At 39.6% G+C, this 20,329-nt stretch overlaps 1 protein-coding gene across 1 annotated transcript; it reads left to right on the forward strand.

The window, feature by feature from the left end:
- Window positions 1-12: 12 nt before the first annotated feature.
- On the forward strand, window positions 13-9,088 carry NHLRC3 (NHL repeat containing 3). The gene is made up of 7 exons (XM_051780516.1): window positions 13-133; window positions 1,199-1,351; window positions 2,194-2,341; window positions 2,835-3,035; window positions 4,159-4,250; window positions 5,802-5,914; window positions 6,416-9,088. Exons 1-7 carry the CDS (start codon window positions 86-88, stop codon window positions 6,642-6,644), a joined length of 984 nt encoding a protein of 327 aa, XP_051636476.1. The 5' UTR covers window positions 13-85; the 3' UTR covers window positions 6,645-9,088.
- Window positions 9,089-20,329: the final 11,241 nt, after the last annotated feature.

Here is a 20,329-nt window from a genome sequence, read left to right on the forward strand (position 1 = left end):
GCCGGGCGGGGCGGCGCCCACGTGGCCGCCATGGCAACCGGCCCGGCCCCCGGGAGGAGGGAGGGGCTGCGGCTCCGGCGCTGCCATGGCGGGGAGGTTGCTGGCCCTGCTTGCTCTGCTCGGCGCCTCCCAGGTGCGCCGCGGCCACCCGGGGCTCCGTGCCGGGGCCTCCGACTACGGCGGGGAGCGGGGAGCGGGGAGGGGCTGCGGCGAGGGGGGCGGGGGGCCGGCCGGGGCCCCAGGACTCGAGGACTCGAGGACTCTCCTCGTCCCTGTGACTCTCCCGCCCGGCTGGCAGCTGACGTGAGGCAGGGCGGGGGTGCCGAGCGATCCTTTTCAGGGGTTTCCAGGCAGTTTGCTGCGCTCGAGGGAGGAAAAAGTAATGTGTGGGTGAATGACTTCCCACTTATTGCTGCTGTCGGGTTTTCTCCCTGCTGGATTACTCATGGTTTTCCTCCATGGCAGCCCAGTCTGTCTGTCCGCAGTTCTGTCATCAGTGCACCACTGTTCCTGGCAAGGCGAGGAGCAGGAATGCCAGGTGGCCGTGGGCCTTCGGGGTCACCCAGGGTACTTCTTAGCTCTGGACTGAGCTCTCCGTTTCAGCATTTATCTTGCAGCAGTGCTTAGCTTCCTCTCTTTTGTTGGAAAAATAGAACAAAAATGTGAAAGATTATTTTTTTCCATTATCCTTTAAAATGCATAAATGGACCTGAGTCTGGCCGTTCCTGGTGTTTTATGCTTCCCAATTTCCAAGATGTAGTTTTTCTTTCTTGACCTGTTTTTTCCCCTTAATTCTGATCTTTTCTTTTTGTTATTTTCATGTCTTCTTGAAGTGGCTGTTGAGTCTGTTGCATTTGGAACCTTCTCCACTCTTTTCCTCATTCTGGAGTGTGATTTACAGATACAAATATCTAATAGCAACTTTGATGTAAGAAATTTCAGCATGTGTGTTTTGCCTTCTAATTCCAGAGCTCCCCAGTCCAAAGGACTCATTAGCTATTTTTCAGTTTGTTGAAGCTTTCCCATTTGCAATCCAAACCTCTAGCAGCAAGCCTACTTCTGCTTATCTGTTTTGTTAATATAAATTGAATAAGTGAATTTATGGTACTTCAGCACACAGTTACTTTCAACTGCTATTTTCTTTGATCCCACCATCATGGAATTTGATTACTACTAGATATTTATTTTGTAATTTCAGGTTTTAAAAGCATATGATTACTTCTCTCCTTGGAGGGAACAGCAGCAGATGTACAAGCTAGACATAGGCTGGCCTAAAACTCCAGAAGACTTCACTGGCCAAACATTTTGTGTTGCTGTTGACTCTCTTCATGGTTTGGTCTATGTAGGACAAGTGAGTGGAAACATTTATTTCTCTCTTTCTGATGTATTTTTACCTGTAAAGGTTTAGATTAGGATGTATATGTGTATGTTTAAATGTATATATGAATAATTTTTGTATCAAAATCAGAGAAAATATAAGTATAGATGTCTCTGCTATATCTATTTTTTAAAGCAGTTCTGGTACCATATTTGTTTGAGCTTTTTTTTAAAAAAAAGCATTAAATTTCTGTGGTATGAATGCATGATCCAACTTCACTGAGTTACAGCGGCTTCTTCCCTTAGCTGCAAGGGAAAATGTGATTCTGTGGCAACTGAATCTTCCACTCCTTCAGGCCTTGTCCCATAAAATCAAAACGACATAGCTCTTTCAACCGGTTACAGTAACTGAGTTAAATTATTTCCTCTACCCAGTTCCATGCATCGGTATCTCTAGGCCATGGATAAGTGGAGGGAATTAATTGTAAAGCACAGTATGAATACTTGAGTGACATGCAGCTAATAAGCACAGTTACAATTTTTCATGCCTGTGTTATACTGGCCATATTTTTCTGCAGGAACATAAAATCACATTTCAAAATGAAGGCCAAGATAGCTGCAGGTGCTTAGCTGCTCTGAAAGTTGGATTCTTATGTGATTTAAAGTGAAAGTCCAGGCTGAGTGGAAGGTTTTTCATGCTAACCTTAGACCCTTCTCTCTCTTTCCTTTTCTAGATGGAAAAAGAGGTCTAGTAGACAATCAACTCAGGAGATTCTTATGATTCATGAAACATTGCAAAAACTTCACAAAGAATAATTTAAAAAATATGATTACTTGCTTAATATGTTTTCTTTAGATCTTTTTTTGCCTTTTCAGAGGGGAGACAACGTGCCAAAAGTACTTGTGTTCTCAGAGGAAGGCTATTTTCTTTACTCCTGGAATAATACAGTTGAAATGCCTCATGGTATCTTTGTATGGAACACTGCAACAGATAGTTCAGTATGGATCACAGATGTCGGAACAGGTATGCATGGTGGTGATATGAGAAGTATTAGGTGGGGAAGAAAATGTTAATACTGAAGATTTTGCTTTAAACAACTCATTCATTTAAATCTCTCAAACAGTTCTGAGACAGATTTGTGCTTTTCTTGCTGTGAACAAACTTCCCGGGTGCTGCACAAAACACTCCAAAGTTTCATGATTTGTGCTGTGTGTCTGCTTAGAGCTGCTGAGCTCAGTAAGCACTCCTCCCTGCTGCCATCCAGAAGTATCAGGAAAAAAAATCACAAATTCTGGCTAGACCAATTGTCTGTTCTAGGTTTAGCGACCTTAATACAATTAATGAATATTGTTGTATCCTATGGATTTACAGTCATAATCTCACTACAGAATTTTGACTGTTTGATGAATTAATATCACTTGTGAGTATCAGGAGATTTTTAATCTTTGCGATTGGTTTTAATACTTACATTTTGTTTGGTTAAGATATTTTGACACTTTTTTTTTCTTTAATTCAGGGAAATACGGACACACTGTGAAACAGTATAGCCCATTGGGTAAACTTATGCAGGTCTTGGGCACACCAGGAAATGCTGGTTCAAGTTTGATTCCCCTGCAATTTGATCAACCAGCAGAGATCTTTGTGGAGGAAAATGGAGATATCTATGTTGTGGATGGAGATGGAGGAATGAATAACAGATTGATCAAACTATCCAATGGTATGGAAAAATGAACTGTCAAAGTAGTTGCCTGTTGAAAATTGAATTTTAAATAACACAGCTTGGGAATACTTTTAAACAAGGAATAGGTAGAACTGTCATTTAACATTAGTTAGAAGAGCTTGTTGAATCAGATCCTGTTTTATTGCTTGTCACTTCAGGAAAAATCTCCTAATCATTTATGAGAAGAGGCTGAGAGTGTGAGTTTGTCCAGTCTTTAAGAGAGAAAGCTAAGGGGGATTCTTATTGCTGTCTTCAAGTCAGTAATGGGCTATAGAGAAGACAGAGCCACATGTTTCTTGTTGATGCACAGTGAAGAAACGAAGAACACTAAGCAAAAGATGCAAGAGGGGTGAATTCCAATTCAATTTTTGGAAAAAAATATTCACAGTGAGGCTGGTTAGACAGTGCATATTTTGCCTAGAGATGGTATGCATTCTCCATTCTTGGAGATGCTGGAAAGTTATGAGTTATGAGGAACCTGATCTAATTTCAGAATTGAATTTGTTACCAAGAGTAGTTCTGCTTGAGGAGCAGCTTGGACCAGGCGGTGTCTGGAGATCTTTTATACTTAAATTGTTCTGTGATTCTAATTAGCTTGCTCATATACCCCATTTAGAGCAGTGAGTGCGGAGTCTGCACATGCCTATGGTTGGAATTAGTGGAGGAGCTACTTTTTCTCCTTTGTTCTGTCATAAAGCAGATAGTTTCCTAATAACTGGTTTGCAAAATGGTGAATTGTTAAAACCCAGAACTGCCAGGTAACAAATATAAAAAATCAATTTAGTAAAGAAATTAATAGCATAATCAGCCACCTTTTCTTTTTCCTTTTTTTTTTAGTTCAGTGCTTAACAGAATCTTAGACTATGGCAGAAATGTACTAGTGGTTACATTTCTGTAACTGTAGTCCTGAAACCACTAATAATAATCCAGTAGTCACTGTAGTAGTTCCAGTATTTCTTGGTTTTATGTATCAGGACTACTGTGTTTAAAAAGTTTAGAAATTTCACCTTTTACAAATTACTCAAAATAATTTTGCAAGGGAATGACTTAAAGATGCTTTATTTGTTGTTTTCTCAATGTGATTTTTTTACTTTTATTTTTCATCGTGCTCACTGTTTAGATTACAAAGAGATATGGCTGACTGGAATAAACGGGACTGGCATCGGTCAGTTCAAGATTCCTCACAGTGTAACATTGGATGCTTTTGGACGGGTAAAGAGTAAAAGAAAATTATTTTTTCTTTCATCAGACCCATTTACATGTATTTGAACAAAACAAACTATTTCTTCTTTATTTGAACTGTTGGGATCTGTGTCATTTTATGGAGGTTACAGTTTTCATTGTGCTAGTCATGAGCTGAAGTTTCCCACTGCAGATTCTCCCGGTATAGCTGACTCCAAGGTTAACACAAGGATTCTGATCAGTCACATTGTCAATGTCCATGCAACAACTGTTTCCCCTGCAGTTTGTAACAGGTTGCCATTGTGAGAGTAACAGAGAACTCTGTTCTGTAATAAGTATCTACCCAAGCACTTACACGTCAGGGGGCTTTAATTTCATATTTGGAAATTCCAAATGAGTTTAAGATGATAGTGAGGCTCTAGCTACATTGTGGACATCACTCTTTTTTTCCATGCAGCTCAAGGCATTCCAAGAGACCAATTCTGCCAGATATTAATTGTAGTCTGGCTTTGCTCTGCCATTCTTATAGACAAATTACGCAGCCTCTTGTTATTCTGTTTCAGTGAAAATAAGATAGCTTCACTAAAACATGACTGGTTTGAGCTAATTCTGCTGATGCTATCTCAGTCACAATAAGAAATGTATATAAAAATCACTACTCTGCCAAAACTGGCAGAGTGGGAGAGAAAACAGGAGGGACATGGTCACTTTATGCTGAAGGGTAACTGAGTTTATTCACTACAAGACAGCAACTGCGATGGGCTATGATTTTGTTGCCAGCATAGTGTTGATGATCAACCTATGTTAAAAAATAATTGTTAATTCCTAAGAAATGTAAGAGAATGCTGTAGTAGTGTTTCATTTAAAAATAGTGATGAAAAATATCAGGTCATCTTGTTCATTGCTCCCTTTTCAGTGATACCCCAGAAAAGTCGTGAAGTTTACTTACCAGACTGATGCATTGTCAACAGTTAAAACTTCAATGATTGTTGTACAAAAGGTGCCTTCACTGGAACTGTCTAGTGGTATTTGCTGGCTTACAATGTTTGTGAACCCAGTTAGCATAGGGTGGGACAGAGACAAGCTCCGCAAAACTGATAAGACAAAACAAACTGAAGGTGCTCTAAGTGTTTAAATTGCTCAATATTTGTAGTAGTATTAGGCATATCAAGAGTGCTTGCAGATGCAGTCATCACGGACCTGGATCATGAAGTGAGACTACCATTGAAAAAAAAATTTTTGGTGGGTGACAGGCCTTTAGACAGATCTTTAGAATTAAAAATATGGGAATATGTCCTCACAGTGGGGGGAAAAAAATCCTATCAAACATATCTATATCATAGCCACAAAAATGAAGAGGAGGCACCAATTTCTCTGTTAAACTAGTATGAAATAATTCATGTATGTTAACTATGGGCCAGTTTTGATTTATATCTGGAAGTCATATCTACTGATTTACTTTTGAATGGGAAGGTACATTCTTCCAAGGTACATTTTTACTACAGGGAACTTGCTCTTATAAGAAACTAATGCATTTGCTTTGTTCTATTTGTGAACAGCCAAGATTTTATTTCTTAACAGGTATGGGTTGCAGACAGAGACAACAAAAGAATCCAAGTTTTTGATAAAGTCACAGGAGAATGGCTTGGGTCTTGGAGCAGCTGTTTTTCAGAAGATGGACCCTATTCTGTCAGGTATTGTTGAACAGTTCCTCTAGACACATGCAATTACATAAATAAGGTGTACTCATACTGGTGAATTAAAATGTTGATATTTAAACCCTGATGACAAGGAGTTAACCAGTTTAATAGGGTGCTGGGCCCTATTCATATGCAAAGATCTGCACAGTTGTATCTTGACAGGGAAATCCTGACTTTGTAACAAGCCCCATGGATTTAAATGCAGGATTGGGAACTTCATTTTAAAGTTGTTGTGTGTTATTAACTTTACTGGTGCAGCTTTTACAGGCAGAAAGATTGTCTTGAATGAGTTTTCTGTACCATAATCTGTCTCAACGAGAAGCCATATGAAGAGCAAGACTTAGAAGTTAATTCTCAATGTTTTATTGCATTTTGTCTGTCATAGCCTTCAAAGATGTGACTATTAAGGAGTTTTTGTTAGTATAAAAGTGCATGCTTGTGTCAAAATGATGTCATATGGCATCCATAATTCAAAAATATGTTTGTCTTTCACAGATTTACTGCGGATTACAAGTACCTGATTGTAGCTCAGCTGAATATCAACCGGTTAGCAATCTTGGTAGCACCACCAGTTGGCGCTATTGGGGACTGTGTTATGGTCCATACAGTCCAGCTGGCAGATGAAACCAAACCACACCTTGTGGATGTGGACATGAAGAGTGGAGCAATCTATGTTGCAGAGATTGGAGCCCAGCAAGTACAAAAATTTGTACCCTTAAGATGATGGTTTCCCACAACTGCCATGGCACAAGCTGTGTGACGTATAAAACCTATGATCACATTTCCTGGAGGTTTTTTTGGCTTATGTTTCCTTAGACAAGCACAGAACATTGTGCTCCCAGAACCTTACAGCTAAGAATCTGCCCTGTTCTGTTCTGCAGTTCTGGAGAAGTACTTCGACTTGTTTTAGTAATGCTATGGTGGCTTTTGCTTTTGTTGCAATTGAAAAATGGAAAGCATTTCAATTTTATTATATAAAACTTTATAAACACAACTGTTGTTCTTAAATGCATGGAGTCATCTTGGGACTCCTCTACCTAGCCTGTATATGTTGTTAAATGGTCAGAACTGTCTGAAAGAAATTGTATAAATTATTTCCTGGGAGGAGAGGACCTCATTTCAATGTTTCTTCACTTTTTTTTTTTAATCATTGTGCTGATACTGTCCAACACAAGGATGCATAATGATGTTAAATTAGATGCTGCTGGATATTGGTGTCAGTATGGTGTCAGATGCCACTTGCATCTGGCCTAGGTGGTTAATGACATTAAGTATTGAAATCTGTTTTCAGATCTAGCTAAAATGGTGAAGTCTGTAATAAGCTTAAGTTAAACTGATATTAGGCACTTTGGCTCAAGTAAAAGTCTGTGCACAGCAGCCAAGTACTGATTCTTAATTAAATCAGTTCTTAACCTGATTTGATTTATATCAGCATGAATTTTCTGTTCTGTAAGCTTTCACAGGGGAACATATTGACATTCAAGTTATTTTAAGTTCCTCAAGAAAAACAAATTGCAATTTGCTAGGAAGGTCTTAATCAGCAGTAGGGACTGGGAGACATATGATTTTCTTCCAATTTATTTGTAGCGCTGTCACTTAACAGCAATGCAGCCATTTTAATTTGGGGATTTTTAACTGTTTTGTTTCCAGAATTCAGATTTCATCAACTCCATTAATGTCTAGAGTTAAGTTTCTTACCCTATATCCTACCAGATGTCTCCAAGCTCTGTCCTAAAAAAAATGCTGTTCCTCTCCATTCCCAGACCAGAGTGTTTCTGTTTTCTTTACATGTTACTAGAAGACTTTAAGTTCACTTTATAGCATAGAGGGAACTGGGTATGGAAAAGTGGGATGGGGAAAATGGCATGGCAGAAATGAGACAGTGAATAACTGATTACCAGAGTAAAGCTGTGGATCTACATTCCATATTTTCTAGCTCTTCAAAACATTTGGGAGGATTTTTGCTATTTCCACACACTTATTCTACTGTGTGGACTATTTTAATGTTAATTACCAGCTAAGAGTGGCAATCTTTTTTCTACTTCTATGGAAAAAGAATATGGGAAACAGACTTATGCTGATGAGAAATACCCATTTCAGTGAATGTTATCAAAAGCAAATGCTTCTTAATTTGGCAGGTTTCAATCTATGATCACAAATCTGTGAGTCAGCAGATGGAAAATCTGTCTAGAAAAGTCAGATTCATACTTTTTGTGGAAAGTAACTCAGCAGTGGAGCCTGATGGCCTGATTTTAGTACTATTTGAGACTAATGCGCTAAATGTGAATGCTTTGTTGTTGGCTGCATCCACAAAAACAAAACCAGATCTCATCTGGGACTGCCCTCACACAAGCCTGAGAACCAGAACTTCAGGGTTATTCACTAGCACATATGGTCCATCGCTCACATGATCTTGAATGGGAGCTAGTTAGCAATATTTATTTGCTGAAAAAGTAGCAGCACTTCCTCTAGACCTAGGTGGATATGTCCACACAGTGTGTCGTGTGGATTTTCTAACTAGTTTTCCACTAGCTCAGGGATCTCTGCTCTATGTGTAATTTAGCTATTTCTTGCCTACACAAGGTGGATTTATTTTCTTAAATTTTACTGTAATATCACAATATTTGAGCATATCTCGGTGGTGTAAGGGGTCCAAGTATATCCATCCTTCCTCATCAGATCCTCTCCTTATTTATTTTTCCTTTGTCATATCCATTTGAAACAGAACTCAGTGCTCTCTGGGAACCTGCTTCTGTATTCAGTCAAGCAATAATGCACTTTTGGATGCTGACAGATAATTCTACAAGCTTCTGTTTGCTCCATGGATCTGCTCTCAGCTCTTTTTTTACATGGGCTTTTGCAGCCCCTACAAATGGAGAACTTTCATCCAGTTTTGTCTGGCTTTACTGAAATAGGCTATGGTGCCAAAATGTGCCTTACCACTAGGCATATGGGTATCTGTGATAACAAGAGACAAGGGATGCTCATTATTAACTAGTATGAAATGGTAGACTCTTTTTTGTCTCCGTCTGTGACCAGAAAATTATTTTGTGCACTAACTTGCTAATTCTGTGAAGGTTTTCTTATGTATCATCTTGAAACTGATTTCTGAAAAAATGCACAGTAGGATAATTTGATAAAATAAATTGAGAATTTCCCATTATTAAAGTTTTGGGTGCTTTATTTCTGTACTAATATCAATACACTCCATTGCAATGGATTACTTTTCTAAGTATGGGGCCCTCAGCACTTTAGTAAGGTATTTAATAATTTCTGATACCAACATTCAAATGTAATCTAAAATTCCATGTTGTCTTTGTATGTTACTATTTCTGTGGCCAATCTCTTTTGTATTCTAATTTATGTATCAAAACAGACACATAAATATCTCTCATATGTTTCCCTCTGAGTAATTAGTAAAATGGGATGATGAATTACATAAGAGCCAAGTTTAAAGAAATATTTAAACTGTATACCTTTATGATGCTAATAGGGAAATTAAAAAGAAACTCACAAAACACGTCTTATGACAAATTGGGTTTTATTTTCAGAAAATATTTACTAAACAGTGTTGATTTTTTAGAAGGTCAAGAAATGACTTCTCTATGAGTTAGAAATACTTGCACAAGAAGAAAAATAACATACTCCAGTGTTACCTAGCCAAGGAAGAAAACCTAAGCTGATTGCTAGAACACCCCAGAAATCTAGTCTTAGGTAGTAAGTGCTAACTTTGAGGTGTAAGCAGTAAGCACTGGAGTATTGAATTAATGGAAATAGGAATAATCTATATTTTGATGTCTCGAATTTTGCAGAATTTTTTTTTAATTGACCCTTTTCTTTAAGGAAGTACCACAGCTGTTAACTGGATGATGTTCCCATTAGGTAAGACCAGATCACAGTCTCCTCTTCACAGAATGATAGAATAGTTTTAATTGGAAGAGACCTTCAGGACCATCTGGTTCCAACCCCTCTGCCATGAGCAGGGAACCTTCCACTAAATCAGGGTGTTCAACATCCCATCCAACCTCACCTTGGACATTCCCAGAGATGGGTCATCCACAACATCTCTGGGCAACCTGTGCCAGTGCCTCATTAATCATGATTTTTCTGTGATGATAAACAGCCTTTTTTTATGCGTGTTTTTCTGTTCTCATAGTGGGCAATTTATTAACAATATTTGTCTGGCCAAAACAAAAGAAGCCTGAATCAGGTTTGTGCTGTGCGAGATCAGATCAGTGAAGCTGAACCACCTCAATAAAAGTTGAAGGGGAGGGTACACAGGTATGTCTGTGGGTCTCCTTGTTGCTGTAAGTTCACTGCCTCTGTGAAAGTGGTTATGAATCTTTTTGAAGCATTAAGCAGTCAGTTGTCTTAGTTGACACTTTCTTTAAAATTCGTGACCTGAGATGCCTTCTCAAGTGATCTGTCACCAAGAAGTGTTTGCAATCAGTGAAGTTGCTTGTACAAAACGTGAGAGGGCACCAAACCCCTGCCGATGCTTGGCGTACTCAGTGTGAAGACATATTTTGCAAATACAAACAGCTGGTGTTTCCTGAATGTTTGGAGTAAGTCAATAAAGATGACAAATTGCTCCAGACCTCCTTTCTCTTTTCAAAATAGACTGCTTTAAACATAAGCTGATCATAGAATCATAGTCATTTTTGTCTTATTACTACTGGATTTATGTCAATCTTTTATTTCCATTGTTTTTCCTAGAAAAAAAATCAGTAATTCAGCATCCAGAGACAACTGGATATGGTGAATTGATTCTTGTAGTCCTTACATCATTGGTTTCAATAGAATTACTCCTGATATGTTGCTTTGGAAACAAAATAATTTATAATAGTCTAACTGTAGCAGCATAATTACACCAAGAGAGAGATGCCAGTATATTTCCCTACAGAGGTGACCCTGAGTGAGATTAGAGCTAAGCTTACTTAATCTCACTCACCAGTTTTATTCTACCCTCCTTTCTCAGCCTTTGTTTCAAAATCTTGCTCTGTTTTTTTATTACTATTATATTCTACTTTGGGGGATTCATCTACAAAATTTGTATTTGCCAGCAGTTGCCATAAAAAAAAGTTAGAACACAGACTTTTCTTCAGGTAAATGATTCAAAATATTTGAGTCTTTCAGTGTTCATAAAACATCAGTCATATTGCTTATAAGAAATTTTAAAGTAGGAGCATATTAATTTATGCATGCAAGAGGATTTCTTTGTTATGGCATTAAAGCCAAAGTGACACTGATACAAATGAGATATTGAGTAGACATACTTTATCATAGTATCACATGTTTTGAGGCTGATGAAACCAAATGTGTGTAACTAGATCTGCAAAACAGGGGTAAAATTGTTGCTCATTTACATCAGGAATAAGCCTAGTAATTCTGTCTCAGCTATGGTGGGATCTCTTACAAACAAATCAAGACTTGAGAAATGTCTTGAATAACTAAAGTCTACGTGTTTTAATCCATCCTAGTAGTCAATAAACATCATTATGAAGGAGAGACTTTGTATTTAGTCTGGATTCATTTGTCTTCAACATCATGTTTTCTGTTTTCAGCTAGCTTGAAGACATAATATGGTATTTTATTTTTTTCTTATCAATCATAGAGTCATTTACAGATGATGACTGAGTCATCTCTTGCTCTGCTCCTTGTTTAAGCTGTGTAGATTGGAAAAGTTGACTTGCAGTGGAAAACTGGTAAGACTTTTAATTTCAAAATGTTTTCTTAGCACTCTTTAATAAAAACAGACAAATCCAGAAGAATGTTTACTGTGTAACAGGAAGACTAGATATTAGAACTGCCAAGCACTAAACAGGAGTAATACTATATCCCCATGATTTGATGAAGCTGAATTTGTTTCTGCTACTAGCTCTCAGTACAGTACAGTACTGCCTCTGATAGTTGTCAAAGGGTGACTAAATGGTCAAGGTGTAAAGGAACCCTTCTGGAAGAATAGACCAGAATAGATACCGAGGTTTTTATCTGTGTTTGCTGTTGAAGTGCTTAGCAGACTTTCCATGCTGTTAAATTTGAAGAAAGAAAAAAATTCTAACACGCACACAAACACACAAAATCAAATTAAAAAAGCCACTACACCTGTGTGTGAGGTTTCTGTAGAGATTCAACAGAATTGATGGTTGTACCTTGCCAATTGACATAAACCATAATGAAAGAATACATGTATTGGATACACAGCCATGAAATCTATTACAGGTCTTTGGAAGAATCTCTGAGCATGTATGTCAAGATGATCTGGCAAATAAAGTTTAAATTTTCAAAGGGCTTTTAGCAACATCTCATTCCAAGTGTCCATACAGAAAGGAGAATGAGAAAGAAGGGATAATTATGGAAGACTAATTAAAATATTATAAATTAAATATATTAAAAACTAGTTCTCTACTGCTCAGTGAATTGATATATGTTCTGGAAATGAATTTGGAAAGTCAGGGACAGAATGCACTGACAATACTAAGCTACTTAGGCTTGAGACTAAAGACAAAAGCTGCAAAGAGTTGCAGAAGGACACCATGAGATTGAATGACTGGGCAATAAAATAGCAAAAATAATAATAATAAATAAAAAATCAGATACAGCTAGTAAAAAGAAATCTAATTTTATACACTATGATATCTTTGATATATAGTGCCATTTAGGAAATGATTCCAGCTCATAAGATATGATTCTTTGAAAATATCAGCTTCCACAGGAGCAATCAGGAAACAAAGAAAATAATGGGTGGTACTAGGAAAATACCAGATGATCAAACAGAAGGCATTGCAATGCATTTATGTGAATTCCTAGCGCGCACTCATTTTGAATAGTGCAGGCAATTCTGCCTCTTCTTTCTCCTTCTAATCTCAGGAAGTCTGCCGCAGAACTAGAAATAGGAGAGCAGGGGAAGAAAAATCTGTTAAAAATCCTTGGCTGTATCCAGCTACTGTGTTGGGTATCATCAGCATTTTATCACTTAAGGCCTGCATGTGAACATGCCATTTTCCCTATATCTGCTGTCCTGAACTGGTTTGGCTTCAGAACTCGGTGAGGATGTACAGTTGGCTGTCATGCCAAGGTCAGGGCAAGAATACAGATAGGCAGAGACATGTGGTGTCTATTATGCAGGAGAGGTTAGCTTGAAAGAAAAATAAGAGTTTGCAAATATACTAAGGTTTTAGTGGTGAAGGTACTTTTTGAATAGAACATACAGTCACAAAGTCAGTTCATTTGTCTTCCCAAAAATCAAAAGTTTCAGCAAAGGAAGTCAGAGTTGTCCTCACTCTAGTTGGTCAGATTTGATCTTCTCCTCAAGGGTCATGCTCTGGCTGCCTATGCCACCTGTCCACTGTCCTAAAGATGAAAAGTACTATACTTGCTGCATCAGGTACCAAAATTGGGAAAAAAAAAATTCATTTTTAGGTAACACATCATCGCCTATGGTCTGACACAAACATGAGATAGCATAAGCTAATTTTTGTTCAAAGATTGGAGCACTTGAAAAATCTTGGAATTAAAATGAAGGTGCTCTTTCAAATGTTTTAATGATTTCCAGCCTGACACAATGCTGGTGGTCATGCTGGTTTATTCCGTGTGCATTGGTGTGGCTGGAATAAGCAGGCAGAAGATGGGTCTTAGCTCCCAAATGGGGCCTCCCGCTGCAGTGTTCATAGCAGAGGGTGACTGGTCTGCAAGCAAATGCCCATAATTGTCTCTGTAGGGATGCTGTAAAAGAGAAAGGAAGTGAGATGTCATATTGGGGTATGTGCTTCAACACGTGTATAAAAATTACAGTGGGAATATGTACTTAATCCATTAAGGAGGAGACCTGAAGGTCAGGGGGAGGAGAGAGGAGTGATTCTACTTAGCGGAGTCCACACTAACTCTGTCATAAGGCTTGCTCCATCTTACTTAATGCCCAGTCTAATTTCAGAGCTTTTAATATGAAAACTCTAAAAAATTGTTTTAAGAACAGATTATACTCTAAGTAAGGGTTGCCATCATATGCCTCCTACTTGTTGCCTTAACAGGGGCTTTGTGAGGGATGATGCTACCAGACAAAAACAGAAAGAAAGCTTGAATCATCTATAGGACAAATAACAAGCTGGAGGAATTAAAAATATTGGGGATAACTTTTAAGGTGGTACCTTTCAATTGATTTGAAAATGCTTACCTGTGTTCTTACAGGGATGCATGGTGCAGCAGAGAAATCATGATTTTCATTTTACCCAATTTCCTTGTAATAAATTTCCTTCTTTCTCATAAACAACCCAGTCAGGAGGAAACACAGGCCACAGACAATATTTATCAAATATCTTTTATGAATTAAGCTGTTACTATTAATACAGTCAAGCTGTTGTTTTCCTTATAGCTATGTCTGATGGTGTTTCCCCAGCCAACCCAGGTTTGATCTGCCTCCGAAGCAGAGAGCTGCCACAGACAGCTCCCATCACATACTTACCTTCTCTCTGGCCTGCTGCTTTCTGGTCCCAGTTTCTCCATCCTTGCACAGGTTTCGGCAGTGCACAGGTCTTCATCCCTGCACACAGCTCCCCAGCAGTCAGGAGAGGAGGATGGATTGCACATCAGGAAACCCTGACAGCGCTGGAGAGGCTTATGTTAAAAAAAATCTCTTTTTTTTTAACCAGGCATTGCAAAGAAAGATACAGCTTATCTGAAAAGGCAGATTTGCTGGCAGTCTTGGAGAGGCCACCTCTAAAGCAGAGCTGGCCACCAGGTAGTCTTAGGAGGGTTGTCAGGTGCTGTGAAATCCATGCAACTCTGCAGAGCAGTCACGTAAGATGTGTGTATCACATCTTCTCCCTGTGCCCTCCTTGTCCTGCATGGAATCTGAGATCCTTTCAGTCATATTGGCTGCTCTCTGAGCAGCACCTTCCTTCTCCAACAGAGGAAGCAATATGCTACTGATGTAAAACCTATAATGATCTGCGAACACAAGCAACATTTGCAAGGAAAATCAGTATCTCTTGTTAGTGCAATTGTGACAGTTTAATACAGGAGACAAGCATTTGGGTATGCAAGGCCTTATGTAACATTTACTTCTTTTTTTTTTAAACAACTATCTCACTAGGTCTAACAAAGAATATGACTGTCCTCAGCAAATGTTGACTTGCTCAAGAAACAGAAGTCATGTAAATTTCAGATTGTATATATGGCATATAATATGTATCCTAAACACCAACACACATTCACTCATGTGTACAGATTAAATATATCAGGAGATGTATGCAGCAGATGCAGTATATACAATCTAACATTTATACATATGTATGTTATTTTAATTTAATCTTTATTGATCTAGTCTGGGTCCCAGGCATGCTGGGAGAGAAGAGTGGTAGCAAATGCTTCTATAATGAAACTGCCTAAGCTGCCCAGTATCAGCAGTAGTTCTCTTCATGTTTGCACTGTACAGAGACAGCCCTTGCCCTGGAGGCCTTCACCAAGAAAATAGGCTAGTGTTAAAGAAAAGCAATATATAATTCAGTAAGACTATATGAAACCTCCATGCTTTCAAAAGGAGGTCTATTTTCGCATGAGAGATCCATTAGATCAGCTCAGGTGTCCCAAGGAATGCTACTGCACCAGTCTAACTCACTGCATTAAATCCAGTGTATGAGTTGTAATGGATTTTATGACTTCCTCTGTTCTCACTGTTCTGCTTGGGGGAAATTTCAGCTGGGATAAGAAAGGAATAATAGCTGCTTGATTCAAAATCTTTATCGGAGAAGAATAATCTAAAAATCTCAAACCCCATATTATTTCAAAAGAAAAAAAAAGCACTTGGCACTACACAATACATGAGATAAAGGGGAGAAAACTGTTCACCGGAAGTCTTAAGAACCTACTATAAAAACATTCTTCTTGGTTTGTCAGTTACTCATTTTTGTTACTTCTGTAATCAGCTCTATCTTTTGCTCCTTCTTAGTTTTATTTTTGTTTTGCTTGCCTTGCCTGTACACAGACACACGAATAGAACAGGCCAGTGTCCCCTCTCACAATGTAAGATTCAAAAATTAGTTTTTAATGAAAGATGCATCCAGTCTTTCTCAAACAGAAATAGTAATTTGAGTCATAACAAGGACTATTAAACAATGCCCTGTAGTGAGTTACAATTGGTGTTTTCCTCTCTACACCTCTCCTAATTGCTCACTATTATTCTGACTGCTTATATAGTTTTGATGGGTTTTGATGTGCTCAAGATGCTTCTGCAGAGTATTTTCCTAGACTGTGGTGAGCAGAATTATTATATGGTTGGTCCTAGCATCTTATTACTTTTTAAGTTAAGATTTTATTAGTCCTATCTTGCTAAAATTTGCAAATCAAATTATTTTTAATTTGAAGGAGAATGATTTGATGGTAATATCTGCTGGGTTCAGCTAAAGTAAATCAAAACACATTCAGTGTAGCTGAAATTGTCTTGAAAGCAGAAAGGCATTTGCACTGTGAATCTGTGAGGGTGGAGGTGATGAATTATACTGTGAAAAAAAATGAAAACCAGATGGCACTTGCCAAACACCAACACAGTACAGTTACACATAGTGGAGGCATAACCACATAGCACTTATACAAACCTGTTACCTAGATCCTCATCAGGCTTCTGAGCAGAATGAAGTTTGAGTTTTGCTGAGGTATCTGGTGACATCGGGTTTTTGTGAGATGAAGACAAAGCAGCAGCTTGGGTTGAATGAGCCCAGGCTAGAGATGAGACGATGGACGGGCAGTTTGCCAGGACCTCCCCAGCACTGATTGCTTTGTCCAGAACTGATGCACAGTTTGGAGCCCCCACTAGTGCCTGCAGGGCAGGGAGCTGCTGGCTGCTCTGATAACAGGGGATGAGGCAGGATTTGAAATCTGAGTTTGGAACAGTGTGGTCTTTCCCAGCGCTTTTACGACAGCTCAGGCATCACTTTGGTGGCCACAAATAGTTTTAAAACCACAACTTCAGATGCATTATGAACCTAAAGTTGGTGTAGGAAGAATCCAGATTTCATATAGGAGGAGATAAAACTTGTAGGAAAAATTAAAACCCTGACTTCACTGCAGCCAGGAATAAAATTGTCACTGACAGCTACAGAAAAACTAGGATTTCCCCCTATACAAATACATCACATATTTTGTTGTTGCTTATATGACCCCACTCACAAGAACTATAGCAAGAACAAGAAGATACAACCTAGTGATGAGAGATTCATGTTACAGTTGCTTTGCTGCTCCAAAGCATCCACAGTTTATAAGCTGGGGACTGCAGCTGTAAGTGAACAGAAGCTTTTGCCCAGAGAGTTATTGCTTATTAAATGTTGCTGTTCAAATTTCTTTGCAACTTTAAAGTAGATTTTCCAATCAACAGATGAGTCATACCCCAATCCTCTTTATTTTGCCAACAGACAAGTAGGAAGACTCAGCTGATATACATCTTGGAATATTGCCAATTTATGATTCAATTTACTGTCATAATTGTTTGTTGTTCTGCTTTGTTTCAGTGAAAATGATGGATCATAATAATTATTTTGCATATCATAGTTCTCTTTTAGTCCTTAGATCTAGAAAGGGATTTGGACCAGTCTTCCTGCAAATGAATCACACCATTTAGAAATACCTAGGTTAATTTTTATTATCACCAGTCTTTATTATCAACATCTCTTAATAGCAACATTAAAGAGGAAAATCAATCCCCAAGAAAATCCTTCTGGCCACTTTCCTATCAGCTAAAAGGTCATGGCACTGCAGAGTTAAAACCTCATAATCTCTACATGACTATTCTTGCTGGGTTTGTTCCACTCAAAATATCCTGTGAAACGGTCACATTAGTGCTTTATGATTAAATGCAGCCATTTACAGAAGATCTCCTTTGGCTGGAATTTTCCACCCGGCAGCTGAGATGCAGTACCTGACAGCATGCCAGGTACAACTCAAAACTGGAGATGCCAACAGATCATGTAAGTATGCATTCTGCCATGCTGTGGCCCTGTAAGTTGCTCAAGATGAAAAAGTTTGATCCATTGACATTGCAAAACTGACCCCTCCTTTGGCCCGGGTGAGTGTTGCATGTCACAACATAGAAAGCTTCTCTGTGGGAGAGCTTCCAAATGAAATCGCTCAGCTGCCACATTGTGGAGGCAAGGGTCTAATAGATCTGTCCCCTATTTTTCTTCCAAAACCTACCTGCAAGCTGGTCCTGACCTGGGATGTGCACCTGCTGGCCTAATGCTCTCCATGGGAAAACAATGTTGGTTCTTTTCTTTGGGCACCTGGAGGAGGGTCCCAATTCTAGTGTCTCAGTTTTAAAGACTATGTCCACTCTATTAAAAATAACAAAACAGAGGGTTTGATCTGTATCCCTGAGTGATATGAACTTTTTCACATCCACATTGCCCAGGGCATGCCTCTCCTGTAGCACTCCCACTCCATCCTCTCTGTGGAGGTCCTTTGGCACTCTGCTGGTGTCCCTTCAGCAACAGAATTATGATTTAGAGGGGTGGGGAACTTAACCTTCTTTTCTTTTTCTGAAATAATGTAAGGTTTGCTCTGCAATTCTGAACTTCAAAAAGCTGTGAGTGGGTGTTTTGTTCATACCAGTGTGTGGCATGAGGACATACGCCAGTGTTGGAGGCTCAGGTTCATTTATGGTACCTTCCGGGAGGAGTTCCTGGGAAAAAACTCTCCAGAAGCATGCCTGGACTCTGTCTTGGAAAAAGTTTGTTGAAGTGCTCAGGCCAGTCCATGAGCAAACTAAAAGTTCAGCATAGAAGAGTTGTGGACCAGTGCTCAGCCCCCATTCCCTGCCCCACATTTATTTAGCTGTACTACCATACCAGGAGTCAGCACCTTATTTTAGCAAGAACAGTGTTACCAAATGAGCAGAAAAAGAGTGACACAAGTCATATCCAACACCCACTTTCTGCCAGGAAGCAGATATCACTCTCTGCTGGGTTAAGAACTGGCTGGATGGCTGGGCCCAGAGAGTGGTGGTGAACGGTGCTGCCTCCAGTTGGTGGCCGGTCACTAGTGGTATCCCCCAGGGATCAGTGTTGGGCCCAGTTCTATTTAATATCTTTACTGATGATCTGGATGAGGGGATTGAGTGTACCATTCACAAATTTGCAGATGACACCAAGTCTGGGGGGCACTGTTGATTTGTTGCAAGGCAGGAGGGCTCCTCAGAGGGACCTGGGTAGGCTGGAGAGTTGGGCTGATTCCAATGGGATGAGGTTCAACAAGGCCACGTGCCGGGTCCTGCACTTTGGCCACAACAACCTCATGGAGCACTACAGGCTGGGGACAGAGTGGCTGGAGAGCAGCCAGGCAGGAAGGGACCTGGGAGTTTGAATTGACAGGAAGCTGAACATGAGCCAGCAGTGTGCCCAGGTGGCCAAGAAGGCCAATGGCATCCTGGCCTGGATCAGGAACAGTGTGGCCAGCAGGACCAAGGAAGTGATTCTTGCCCTGTACTCAGCGCTGGTGAGGCCACACCTTGAGTGCTGTGTCCAGTTCTGGGCCCTCAGTTCAGGAAGGACATTGAGGTGCTGGAGCAGTTCCAGAGAAGAGCAGTGAGGCTGGTGAAGGGACTCGAGCACAAATCCTATGAGGAGAGGCTGAGGGAGCTGGGGTTGTTTAGCCTGGAGAAGAGGAGGCTAAGGGGAGACACCATCACTCTCTACAACTACCTGAAAGAAGGCTGTAGCTGGGTGGACATCAATCTCTTCTCCCAGACAACCATCAGTAGAAGAGGACACAGTCCTAAACTGTGCCAGAGGAGGTTTAGGTTGGATATTAGGAAGAAATTTTTTAGAGAGAGAGTAATCAGACATTGGAATGGGCTGCCCAGGGGAGTGGAAGGTTCACTGTCCCTGGAGGTTTTTGAGACGAGACTAGATGTGGCACTTAGTGCCATGGTCTAGTAACCACAGCAGTGTTGGATCAAGGAATTTGCTAATCTCAGAGGTTTTTTCCAACTCGATTGATTCTATGATACTATGTTTCTATGAATGCTTTTAGCATAATCCAGATTAAAAATATCATATATATATAAATCTAGCAGAGAAGGAACCTCTAAAGTGCCTCCTGGGACTCTTCCCAGGGAACTCAGCTCATGCCTCACCCCCAATTCAAGGTCCCATTGAGAATTATGGTTTCATCTTATGTAAAATACCAAAAGTTTTTGGCAGAATACTTGAAAATTAATACTGCAGCACAATCATGGAAATTCCTCTCTTTTTAATGGGATTTTCTGCCTGGCTAATAAACAAATTGTCTTTCAAATGAAAGCTGTCTCTGAGCCTGCTCTCTTGCTGGATTCTGGCCCAGCTGACAGAGAAGGAAACTCCAGAGAAGTTCTGCTCTCTCTGACAATGATCATGCTGTTAAGTGATGTGTAGTGGCCATTTATTT

Source organism: Manacus candei, unplaced genomic scaffold (genome assembly GCF_025592945.1).
Source record: "Manacus candei isolate 608988 ecotype Guabito, Panama unplaced genomic scaffold, ASM2559294v1 h1tg000014l, whole genome shotgun sequence".
In the NCBI taxonomy this organism is placed as follows: domain Eukaryota; kingdom Metazoa; phylum Chordata; class Aves; order Passeriformes; family Pipridae; genus Manacus; species Manacus candei.

Coding starts and splice junctions, on each gene's coding strand:
- NHLRC3 (XM_051780516.1), top strand. CDS start 86: ATGGCGGGGAGGTTGCTGGCCCTGCTTGCTCTGCTCGGCGCCTCCCAG. Junction 1,352..2,193: donor GTTTGGTCTATGTAGGACAA/GTGAGTGGAAAC, acceptor TTGCCTTTTCAG/AGGGGAGACAACGTGCCAAA. Junction 2,342..2,834: donor GATCACAGATGTCGGAACAG/GTATGCATGGTG, acceptor TCTTTAATTCAG/GGAAATACGGACACACTGTG.